The 12,648-nt window shown below is 37.6% G+C and overlaps 1 protein-coding gene across 1 annotated transcript in view; it reads left to right on the forward strand.

Moving 5' to 3' along the window:
- ccdc186 (coiled-coil domain-containing protein 186) overlaps positions 1–12,648 on the forward strand; it is a 38,534-nt gene that overhangs the window by 2,424 nt on the left and 23,462 nt on the right. Inside the window, exons 2-9 of the mRNA XM_052103258.1 lie at positions 1,544–2,477; positions 5,207–5,333; positions 6,667–6,795; positions 8,405–8,617; positions 8,831–8,950; positions 9,301–9,405; positions 9,708–9,806; positions 11,796–11,882. Of these exons, the coding sequence (XP_051959218.1) occupies positions 1,555–2,477; positions 5,207–5,333; positions 6,667–6,795; positions 8,405–8,617; positions 8,831–8,950; positions 9,301–9,405; positions 9,708–9,806; positions 11,796–11,882 (1,803 nt within the window). The 5' untranslated portion in view covers positions 1,544–1,554. The remainder of the gene's footprint in view (positions 1–1,543; positions 2,478–5,206; positions 5,334–6,666; positions 6,796–8,404; positions 8,618–8,830; positions 8,951–9,300; positions 9,406–9,707; positions 9,807–11,795; positions 11,883–12,648) is intronic.

The following is a 12,648-nucleotide window of genomic DNA, read 5'->3' on the forward strand; positions in this document are numbered from 1 at the left end:
TTCATTCTGAATGAACGAATTTACTTCCAAATGAACAAACTTCTTTTCGAACAAACTTCCATTTAAATTAACTTCCTTTCGGGCAAACTTCCGTCCTTCCGAATGAACAAACAAATTTCCTTCCTAATGAACAAACAAACTTCGTTCTGAATGAACAAAATAACTTTCTTCTGAATTAACTAACTTCCTTCCCAACAAACTTCCATCTGAATGAATGAACTGATCAGGGGGTCTGTCATTTCTGCAGCTATCCTAATCACGCAATTGTTCCAGTGCACTAAAATGTTTCCTCCCTGAAAATTCCCAAAATGCACCATTAAAAACTAGTGTTTGTCTTCAGATCTTCTGAAGTCTCTCAAGACGTTACTAAACGAGCGTAAATGTAAATAGCTACATGAGGTCAAAGCCTTATTTTCTCCTTAAAATAGATTTATCTTTCATCCATAATGTTCATAAAAGAAAATAAATCTTTTATATATTAGCGTTGTTCATTTTTTTTTTTAAAACACTCCTTTTTATGTTTCTTTTTTCATTTAGCCTTTGTCATTTATCTTTAATAATAACAATGTACGTTATCTGCAACGAAAACGCATGAGTGTCATTTCGAAAACAAAATTTTCTGATTAATACCAGCTGTGTTTTAATTCATGAGCTCATAATTGTGTCGCTGGTAATTGATTCATAAGTGTCCCAATGTTCAGTGGATCAACACCCTTGCCAGTGTTCTAATTCATGTTCACGATATACTGATTCACAACATCGGGAGTTAGATTTTCTTTCAGCAAATTAGAAGTACACAAAATTGCTGAAATAAAACAAATAATTTTTAACCCATAAATTAGCCAAGCGGACACTATTATTGACCAGTGCTAGCCTAATAATCTCAAAATGGCCAAATATTTACAGACACTCCTGAAATTATTTGTAACACATTCTTGAGTATCCTGCTGAATGGGCTTCTGTGTGAATCCCACCATCAGTGTGTTTTCTCTGAATAGCAAGTAGTATTTCTATAAGTTTTAGCTGCTAAGCCACTGAATCCTAATACAATTAAGTACCGGTATCAGACACTCATTCGTTGGTTGTAAGAAGTGTCAGCCTACTTTCACAATACTGGCAATGCAACATTGCCTCTGGGTGGAAGGAGAGCCATGTCCCTGTTTTGTGATTGAGTACCACGCCTCAGCCATGGACCCAGAAATGTGTGGGATTTAGACAGTTATTATGAAACCGTGAACTTTTACTTGTTCTATTAATATCAGTATCTTAACAGCAGCTATGAAAAGTTGACTTTCTGAAAGAAAACCATACACGACAACACCCTAATTTCTTGGTTATTCATTGTTCCCATTGCCTGGAAGAAATCTGATAATGTTAAATGGCACCATCAGCCATATAAATACTTCAGCTTTATGTGACCCAGCATGATAAAGATGTTTTATGGTGATTGTATATTTAGCTTGTTCACGTTCTTGGTTGGCAGGTACACTGTCTTTAGTGTCACGTGTGATTCACTTGTTGAAATTTGATGCATGTTTTCCAGGCCAGTAGCTGATGGAGCCATCAGACTGTCTAGAAGAACAGACCCCTGCCTCTGACCCCACCAAAAGTTCAGAGGTTAGAATTTTTCCAGAAGGGTCAACCAATGTCAGCGATGGGGGTGAGGTCGTGTTAAAGGAACATGAGGAAGGCACTGAGCCGGACAGTTTTAAGCTGGACGGTACCATTTCCGACAGTGTGGATAAAGAAGGCCTGAGTTCTGACACGTTCATGGAGGTCCAACAAGCTGCAAGCATAGAAGATACACCCGGTGATAGGAACACTAGCTGTGACAGTAGAACAGCCTCCATTGATGATGTCAGATCTCCAGCAGCTCCCCTCGATAATGCTGCAGAGTCGTTGCCTGCTGTCCTTGATGGAGAACTCGAATGTTCTAGCCTTGAGGAGCCAGCAGCACGACAAGATTCGATACCAGAAGGTAGGTCTCCGAATGTGGTGGAGGAATCCTCTCCTTCTGTTCTCAACTGGAGAGATGAGCTTACTCCCTCTGGTTTGGATACAGTTGTGGATAATTCACTAGTCAAGAGTCACACATTAGAGGTGCCAACAGAACTTCAATTCCCAATTAATGGGACTCCTTTGGCTCCTGATCAAGATACTCCATCTTCTCAGGGCAATGAACCCCCTGCTTTTGCCAATAAGCTCTCGGAAAATTCAATTTACCTAAACTCAGACTCCAACTCAAATATAAACCCATACGACACAGACTGCAGCAGAAAGCTGATGTCTGAGATCCAGCGCTCTTTGTCTCAAGATTCTCTCCTGGATGAACTGGAGGATGAACTTTTGAACACTCAGTCAGTGGGTGTCCGAAAGGAAGGCTTACCCAATGGACTACCCAAGGACCAGAACTCCCTGGTTGTATTCGAGAAGTGTGTCCAAATCAAGTACTTCCAACAGGAGAAAGCCATCAAGAGGTAGGCTGTTCATTAATAGTGATATAAAACAACTCATGTCAGTGAGGTTATAGTCCATTGGTGTTTGATTTATAGCAACAGCAGAAAATACACTCACTGAGAACTTTATTAGGAACACGTGTACACCTATTTATTCGTGCGATTATCTAATCAGCCAATAGTGTGGCAGCAGTGCAATGCATAAAATCATGCAGGTACGGGCCAGGAGCTTCAGTTAATGTTCACATCAACCATCAGAATTGGGAAAAAATGTGATCTCTGTCATTTGGACCATGGCATAATTGTTAGTGCCAGACAGTCTATGGAGTTTACTCAGAATGGTGCCAAAAACATTCAGTGAGTGGCAGTTCTGCAGATGGAAACGCCTTGTTGATGAGAGAGGTCAACGGAGAATGGCCAGACTGGTTCAAAGTGACAGAAACTAGGGTAACACAAAAAGTTACGGTAACTCAGATAACCACTCTGTACAATTGTAGTGAGCTGAATAGCATCTCAGAATGCACAATTCGTCGAACCTTGAGGTGGATGCGCTACAATTATTTTATTAGGACCATAGTGTTCCTAATAAAGTGCTCAGTGAGTGCAAATAATCAGTTTGACTTGCCATCCTGAGCAGCATGAAAATTAAAGATCACTGTCTTGCTTTGCCAGTGTTTGGCAAATAAAATGTCCCCTTTTTGCCCTCATTGGCATCAAAGTAAACAGATAAGGAGATGTCAAGGGAAATATATCACAATGAGTATTTGAATTACCAGGATTGTATAAATATTTTTGACTGATGTTCTTAGGACCATCTTGTTCACTTTCAAGAATAATCTGGTTAATAAAAATAAAAGGTTGATTTATATAGAGTCTTTTTTCAAAGTAATTTCACATAGCATCAACATTAAAAATGTAATTGTCTTTTAAAAAAATGTTTTAACAGTTTTTGCCCATGCTTGTCAGAAATAGTTTTTTTATGTTTATAATGGGATCTATTGACTAAAGCAAGCACGCTGTACATTTTACACTGTGGGCAACATTAGGGTGCCTTAACCCCTTCCTGTTCTGGCTTTATTCATTTCTGCTAAGGGCATATGGCTGGCTTACCTATTGACAGTCCGGCTTGCTTTTATGATGTCTGATCAAATCATGGACATCAATTCCCTCTGCTAATCTTTATTGGTCTAGTCCTTTCTATTTGTGACACATAGCCAAATGCTGAAACTATATCTAAAACAATTACACATGTTATTCTTGATGCAGATTAGATGACCAGTTCAGTACAAATACCCCTAAGTGAAAAAATGTAGGCGCACAGTCAAAAATTTAGCTACACAGTCAGAGTTCATATTTTTAAAGACAGCAACTTTTAAAGAATTACTACAGAATTCAGAAACAAAAGATGCTTCATGCATGACAAAGGACACCTCTGATAAACCGTTTTCCAAGTTATTTTTAAGTTAACCTTACAACATCAGTCCTGATATAAACATATATTGATGATACTTTATACTTTCATTTGCCAGTAATAAACATTGGTCATTTTTAACAGACTAATAGTTCATCAACACTAAAATATATTAAATAGAGGTTGACCGATAGTGGGTTTTGCCGATACTGATAACTAGGGTGTTGGTAAATGCCAATAACCAATTAATTGGCTGATAGTTTTTAAAATCGACTTATAAAATTTTATTATACATTTCTTACTTTAGCAGGAACAGAAAAAGAGTCAAAAAGTTATAAAATCCTAGATGCGGACCAAAATCCCAATAATAACCAGAATAAAAATCATATTTGGTGCATAATGTGGAATTTTAAGTATAAACAAGCCCAAAATAGACCAGGGACACTTATTTTGAAATTACAGAATTATGAAAAAACTATCAGCAACTTTCGGCATAGATTTTTGCTGATAACCGATAGTTCCAAAAAGCAACTATTAGCACGATTAATCAGTAATACTGATATTTTCATCTACCTGTAATATTAAATTAAACTTTCATGACATTCATGACTATTTGAATGTATTTTCTGTTGAGTATATCTGTTAGATGTTGTATAATGCAATAATGGTTAATGTTATTCACATAAGTTATAAAATGTATATATTTTCTATGACACGCTACAAACTATATACTACTGTGTTTTTGCATCTGTATGTGCTGTTTTTTAATTGTTTTTCCATGAAACCTGTGCTGCACAGAGTGGGAGGTCTTTTACCATTGTGCCGCATCTCGCTAGAAGATTTGAAACTTGCGCATTAACGTCATGTTTTTAAAACATACGTCAATCTGTCATAATTCAAAATGTTGTCTGTCATTTTGACATTCAAAAATAACAAGAAACTCCACTTACACCATCTTTATGTGGTTTATCTGCCTATGCGGCTTCACTCTCTCTTGGTCTCTGCATATGAGAGAGAGAGAGAGAGAGAGAGAGGATGACACTCGCAGCCATGTGAGAGTAAGAAAAAATTAAGAGGCTAGATGCATTAGTGATTTTTTTTTCTGATGGTCGGCTAGGGTACAAGTTCATAAGAACGGGTGTTGGATCAGCTGTCACAGTCTGCACCAAAAAAAAAAACGTTTGCACAAAGCAATTTTCACTCTAAAATACAAGTAAAAATCTCACATGGTAAAGCCCTGCATAGCAAGGATTGTTTTTACTTTGTAACAGGTCCAGGGTATTACAGTTTTATGACAGTGCTATAACATTGGTAGTGATAGCTGACAACTGTTTATCAGGTTACTTGATGAAAATAAGAAGCATCAGGAGCTGATTCTGGGCATCTGCTCTGAAAAGGACAACATGAGAGAAGAGCTGAAGAAGAGGATGGAGATGGAGAAACAGCATCTTTGCATCAATAAGAAGGTAATACCTGCTATATATTGTTTATTTATGAGTTTTTCATAATTTAGTTGATTCTGCCCAGTAGCATGCTACAGGTAATTAGTGTAATTTAACTGGAAATACTGTAATTAAAAATAAGAGATTTGAAGAATAATATCATGGGGAAGCATGGTTAAAAAGTGCACTGAAAACAAAGTAAGGTAACTTAATTTTTTTTTGTATATAAATACACAAATCATGTTAAACTGCAGTTTTATTTGTGGATTATACACACAGAATATAATTTTTTGTTGTTGGTAATTGTTTAGTTTTTTTAGTTTTAAGACAACACAAATGGATAACGTTAATTAAGCATTGCTTATTATGTAATTTTTGTGTAAACATAGTGCAGACTCCATTTAATGTTCTGTAAGCTTCAAGGAGTAGTTGGACCAAAAATTCAAACACTTGGAACACATGTTGCGCCCCCAAAAACACTTTAAATGCTTGAATTGTGCAATGGTGACAAGCTGCTATATCCACACAATCTGCATTGCCTCATGCTACCATGGCTCTCCTTACCATTACTCAGTGTGACATTAGCCTACATTTTTAGCTGTATCCAGATTTTAGGTATGTTTAGCTCAATGACACTTTGTTATTTAAATTCCTCTTGAGGATCTGAATATCTGACTGCACCTATGGTACCAGAAAATAATGTTTGTTTCAGAGCAGCTCTAGGTTAAGAGAGATTGCACTGCAGTTCTGTCTGAAAGAGGCCCTGTCAAAGAGAGTAATAACACAAATCAAACAGAGCAGCCCATGGAGACCGTTTCAGAAGCCATAATTAAGCATTGCCATAATGATGAAACTATTGTGTGCATTTTGTTGTCACAGTTTCATTTTAAGTCAACAGGCTTTCTAAGAATCAAACCTTTTCTGTCTCGCACTGATCAATCTCCTCTCAAGTTTTAGCTTTACTTTTCATTCAGTAGCGGCATCGGGAAGGAAACCTAACACCATGTTCCTACATATGAGTGCAAGAAAAGGAGCCATTTATTTTAAGAAACACACCAGCTGCCAGAATGGAGCCTTTGTCAGTTATGGAAAACATAATTTATTTTTTATTTTCATAGGCAGTGCAGAACTTGACATTTATATGATGATGCAGTGTTACGGAGGTAATTAAATGCATTAACTGAGTCATAGTGCTGGGTGTGCAAACACTGTTCTGACTTCAACTACTGTTCAGCTACTTTCAGCCAGACCTGCCTCTGTAGTCATCATCAGGGCTGTGTTTATTGTTACTACAGCAATGTTCTTTTAATACAATGATGGCGGCGTGAATGACTTATCGTTTCTCTTGTTTAACCAGTTTGAGAGCCGGGTGGAGGAACTTATGAAAGAACTGAAAGACTCCAGAGACAGACTGGTTCACCAAGATCAGGCTGCCAAGAATGCCATCCAGCAGATGCAGAGGGAGATGGCCTATCGACTGGAACAGGTGAGGGAAAGCATGTCATGGAAACGGTCACCTTCCTCCAAACAAAGCCCACCTTCCATAAGATTTGTGGCTAAATTGACAGAGTGTCCATCAGCCAGGTGCAGTCACACTTATTCCACAACAAGTATGCTTCTGTATTTATTATTGTGTATAATTCACTCATAATTTCCAATCTAAAGTTTGGAAAGTTTAAAGTGAATCTGGACTGTGAGCAGTTTTCTTCCTCTCCTCAGTCAGGCGTGAACTGCAGTGCTGCTCTTGCGCGCGTGCGTCCTCATTAGAGTTCGATGTGATCTCTTGTTACGATAAATTAGAAAAAAATGACTATTCGACAGTACATTTTTGTCAATAATTTTTTATTGTCAACATTGTTGATAACTTTGACTAATTTCAGTCCTAAAGGGAATTGCACAAAATGTAGAAAGAGGGCTTTGTTTGGTTTGGAAGGACTTGCTCAAATAGCTCTTCACTCACATGCAAACTCTTCAGTCAAGTGTGAGGGCCTCTCTCACTCTTTTTTTCACCGGGTCAGTGGACACATCAAATATGCAAAATGTACATAGACGGTCATCTCGGTAACACTGAATTGAATAATAAACACACATGCAAAAATAAGTTGTATACTTTATGTAACATGAGTGGATGAAGTCAGATTGCACATGTATCAAACGAAAACGATTTTGAACACACACTCTGTCTCACTCCGAGTCATTTATAGACTCATTACCTAATTTAAAAGCTCACCAAAGAAATATGTTTGTCCTGCAATAATGGCAATTAGGTGTTTTTTTTTTTTTTTTCACAATTTTGCCAAATGTAAATTGTTATCTGTAATTGTATTGTGTGTTGCTTTCTCCCAGCATATGGCTGGATGCAAATAAAAGTCTAGAAAAATAAACATTTACAATCAGATCAGTATTGGCCAATCACAGTGTTAAAAAAGGGATAGTTCACTGAAGAATTTAAATTCTCTCATCATTTACTCACTCTCATGCCATCACAGATATTTATGGCTTTCTTTCTTCTGCTGAACACAAGATGTTAAAAGAATGTCTCTGTAGATCCATGCAGTGCAAGTGAATGGTGGCCTGAACTTTAAAGTTTCAAAAAGCACATAAATGCAGCATAAAAGTAATCCAAATGACTTCAGTGGTTAAATCCATATCTTCAGAAGTGATATAATAGGTGTGGGTGAGAAACAGATAAATATTTAAGTCCTTTTTACTATAATTTCTTCTCCCTGCCCAGAAGGTGGCGATATGCACAAAGAATGCAAATTACCAAAAACGAAAGAATCTGAAAGTGAAAGTTGAGATTTCTTGTCAAAAAGTACTTAAATATTGTTCTGTTTCTTACCCTCACCTATCATATTGCTTCTGATGATATATATTTAACCACTGGAGTCATATGGATTACTTTGTGCTTCATTTATGTGCTTTTTGTACCTTCAAAGTTCTGGCCACCATTCACTTGCATTGGATGGACCTTCAGAGCTGAGATATTCTTTTAAAAAATCTTTATGTTTAGCAGAAGAAAGTCACACATCTGGGATGACATTTTATTTAATTGTGTTGTGTATGTGTGGTAACATGTTCTCCGATCTCCTCAGGCTAATAAGAAATATGAGGAGGCACGCCAGGAGAAGGAGACGATGGTAATGAAGTATGTTCGTGGGGAGAAGGAGGCACTGGACCTGCGCAGGGAGAAGGAACAGCTAGAGAAGAAGCTACGAGAGGCCACTACTGAAGTTGACAAACAGGCCCGACGAGGAAACTCACTGGCCCAGGAGAAAGGGCGCCTGCAACAGCTATATGACATTAAGGTCACACATTAAATACTTTTTTTCTTGACAATTATTGTTATACAACCTTTGTAACTACAAGATCAGGTTCACATTGGACCACTTTTGTTGTCATTTTGTTTATAGGTTTTATCTTGGATGTGTATTAAGATATGCATTGTCTTGACTCTATTGTAGGCATAGACTCTGTGTAAGTTCTCTTAGTAGTCTTTTTGTTTGATAACCCACCTTTAGGAGAATGATGTGACGAGAGTATCTCGCGAGCTGGAGAAAGTCAAGGAAGAAATCAATTCTCATGTCATCAAAGTAAAGTGGGCTCAGAACAAACTTAAGAGCGAAACAGATGCTCACAAGGTACATTTTTAGAATTACACACACTTCTTATGAGTTAATGGGGCACATTATTATAGCAGCAAAAATTTATTCAGATTCCAAATTGCAATGTTGGATAAGGAGGAAGTTAAAATCCACAGTAATGGAATTAATTTAATCCAGCCCATTAAAGGAACAACATCCAAAAAATATTGCACTGCTAAATGACTGTTGGAACAGGATTTTCTACCCAAATGTTTTCATTCATCTCTCTCTTTAATGTTGAAGTTTGAGTTTGGTATTTGAAGTGTTTTAGTAGTGTTTGTCGGAAATGTTTGTGCTGACATTTGGCACTTCATTAAAATATCAGTGCACTATCTCTGTAATAACAGGAAACAAAAGACAAACTGAGAGAGACAACCGCCAAGCTGACTCAAGCAAAGGAAGAAACGGAACAGATCCGCAAAAACTGCCAGGACATGATTCGCACATACCAGGTACCGTTTACTAAGGAAGAAAAGAGTCATGTCCACTAGAGGGCAGCATAGACTTGGGTACTACGAAAGCATGTCAATCTTAATCAGTAGCTATGATTGTGAATTTAAGACTTCAGAAACTATGAGTCAGAAATGATGGTTTCATGTAGACTATTTTGAGTTACCATTTAAAAATAGTTATCAAACCATTAACAAACGGGTCCAATTTCTCTCTCGTCATCTTAGGGATATGAGCTTGTATGTTTTTTCTATTGTTTGATCAAAATCTCAGTGTTTTCTGTATCACTGTGTGTTTCCTGAAGGAATCTGAGGAGATAAAATCAAATGAATTGGACGCAAAGCTGCGAGAGACCAAAGGAGAGTTGGAGAAGCAAAAACAGGAGCAGACAGACCAGCTAGAGGTGCAGTTTCATCAGTATCATTTATCAGAATGAGCTTTATTGCACAAGGAATTTGTATTGGTGATAGGAGAAACCAGTGCACATTGGACATTACTGTGAGACACATAATATAAAACAAGCTAAGAGTATTAATAGACATACAAATAATAGAACATATAACAGAATATGTACATGTTCAAGTTGTAATGTATGTGCAACGTAGGGGTATCTACAGTTCTTGAAATTAAAGTTCTTGTAAATGGGAATTTACATATGTACATGAGATATGTATTTACATTATTGCACTATGGGGGTGTCCTGAGGCAGTTTAATTGTTCATGAGGAAAATGGCCAGAGGGTAAAAACTGTTCTTGTGCCTGGATGTCCTGGTGCTCAGTGCTCTGTTACGCCGGCCAGAGGGCAACAGTTCAAAGAGGTATTGGGCAGGGTGTGTGGGGTCCAGAGTGATTCTACCTGCACGATTCCTCACTCTGTAGACATAAATATATATCTTTCTCTGGTGGGGCATGTGATGTGGTGTTTGTATTTTGGAACTTCATGGGTGAGGTTAGCTTTATTCAAATCTCCCAGAATATTAATAAGGGAGTACGGGTATTTCTGTTTTGTGTCTGTGATGTGATCAGCCAGCTGTTGTAATGCTGTGTTCACGCACACTTGTGGCGGGATGTACACACTCACCAGAATAAACCAGGAAAACTCCCACGGCAAGTAGAAAGGCTTACAGTTGATGAAGAGTGCCTCTTAAATAGGACAGCACATCTTCTTCAAAGCTGTTACATCTGTACACCAACTTTCATTGATGTAAATGCATGTTCCACCGCCTCTCATTTTCCTCGATAACTCTGTGATGCGATCTGCTCTGACAGCTGAAAGCTCAGCAAATGTAATACGCTGTCCGGGATGGCTTCATTCAGCCAGGTTTCCGAGAAACACAGATCAGCGGAGTTAGGAAATTCCTTATTTGTTTGAGTGAGCAGAAGCAGTTTGATTGTTTTGTTGGCGAGGGAGACATTCACCAGATGAAGACTCCACAGCGGAGTTGACAAGACTTGACAAGCGTGCCGGCTCGATTCCCTCATGTGCATCTTTTGGATCGCTTGTAGATTTCTCTCATCATTTACTTTCCATTGTGGTTCCAAACCCATATAATTTACTTTCTTCTGTGGAACACAAAAGATGTATGGCAGTATTTTAGTCACTGTCACCATTCACTTCCATTGCATCTTTTCTTTTTCCATACAATAAAAGTGAATGGTAGCTGAGGTTGTCATTTAGCCTAACATTTCCTTTTGTGTTCAACAGAAGAAAGTCACAGGTTAGAACACAGGTTTTTTGCTAATCCTTTAAGTGTTCCTGTAGCTCAACTAGTAAAGCATGGTTCTAACATTGTGAAGCTCATGGGTTTGATTCCCAGGAAATTCAAAATCTTATACACTGTAAGTCGCTTTGGATTAAAGGATCTGCAAAATGCATAAATGTAAATGTAGCATAAAAATAGTACAACAGTATTCATTCAAGCCCTAATGGTATCTGTTAACTCATTCATATTTGTGTAATGTATTTCCCTAGAAAACAGAGGCCTCAGAAAGTTAGGTTTACAGCTTTGGGGCACAGATGTTTCTTCATGTTTACACCTCATACGTCTCTGGTTCACTTCTCATTCTGCAATTCTTCCACTCTTTTTCTTATATTTGCAGATGGCCTCAGAGTTTGCCATGTGGCACTTTGCCACCTGCTTTACAACTTTATTCATGAGTAAATGAGCCTCCATTCACCAAGTGTCATTAGTACCTGAGGCCGACAATGAGTGTTTACACCCTTGTTGATGATTCACCTCCATGCAAGACATAGTGTTATTAGCTTATGCATTCTCATTAATATTATTACGTTGCCTAGCAAGAATCCTCTGCTGATGTTAATGAAAGAATGAATAATGACAATGTGAAGGATGGGTTTTTATTGTCTTTGTGTCTGTGGCTTGATTGGCAGATTCACAAAGCTAAGATTAAGGAGTTGGAGGATCTGAAGAGGACTTTTAAAGAAGACATGGATGAACTAACCACTCTGCGAACCAAGGTGGCAACCACTTTCTATTGATAACTCCATTAACCCTTTAAGCTCTGAGGGTTTTTAAAGATTTCCTGTTTCAGTGGCATACCCAAAATTAAAGGCTTCTAATTTAGTCAAGTGTTTGTTGTCATTGATATAGATTCTAATAAATTCTGAGACTCAGCCTAAGAAACTGCTGAATAAAAAAATACTTTTTTCCCCTTATTTTTCTGATTTAACATTAATATCTTTGTTGAGTGATGGCTCTGAAAAACAGCTTTTGTTTTGTTTCCAATCATGTCAACTGGAACTGATAAAAATGTAATGTTGATACGATAAAATAATCAAAGGTTATAGCATTATAAAAATATTTTATTCTTGGGTATAAAAATTACTTGAAGTGTTCAAAAGCCTCTTTATACAAATAAAAACATAATAATTATAAGAACTAATTACACATGAAAACACAAAGGTTTGCCTTGCATGAAGATATGATTTTAATAATGCAATTTCACATAATTAGTGCGATTTGACTCAATGAGTCAGCATGCTTGAGTCTGTCTCATGCACTTGGTGCCATCTCCTGGTAGCCATATGTTACCAATGTCTCTCTGCCCAAATATGGATGATTTTTGCATTGATCTGAACCCAGTCCAATTGGTTTAGCATTCCATGATGCTATATTTTCAATGACATCATCTGATCCAGGATCACATGTTTTCAGCCAGATTTAAAGATGTCAGATAGCCAGATGCTGTGTGCACATTGTGCTTCGTGTGGATATCTAATTATC

Source organism: Xyrauchen texanus, chromosome 33, assembly GCF_025860055.1.
Source record: "Xyrauchen texanus isolate HMW12.3.18 chromosome 33, RBS_HiC_50CHRs, whole genome shotgun sequence".
In the NCBI taxonomy this organism is placed as follows: Eukaryota; Metazoa; Chordata; class Actinopteri; order Cypriniformes; family Catostomidae; genus Xyrauchen; species Xyrauchen texanus.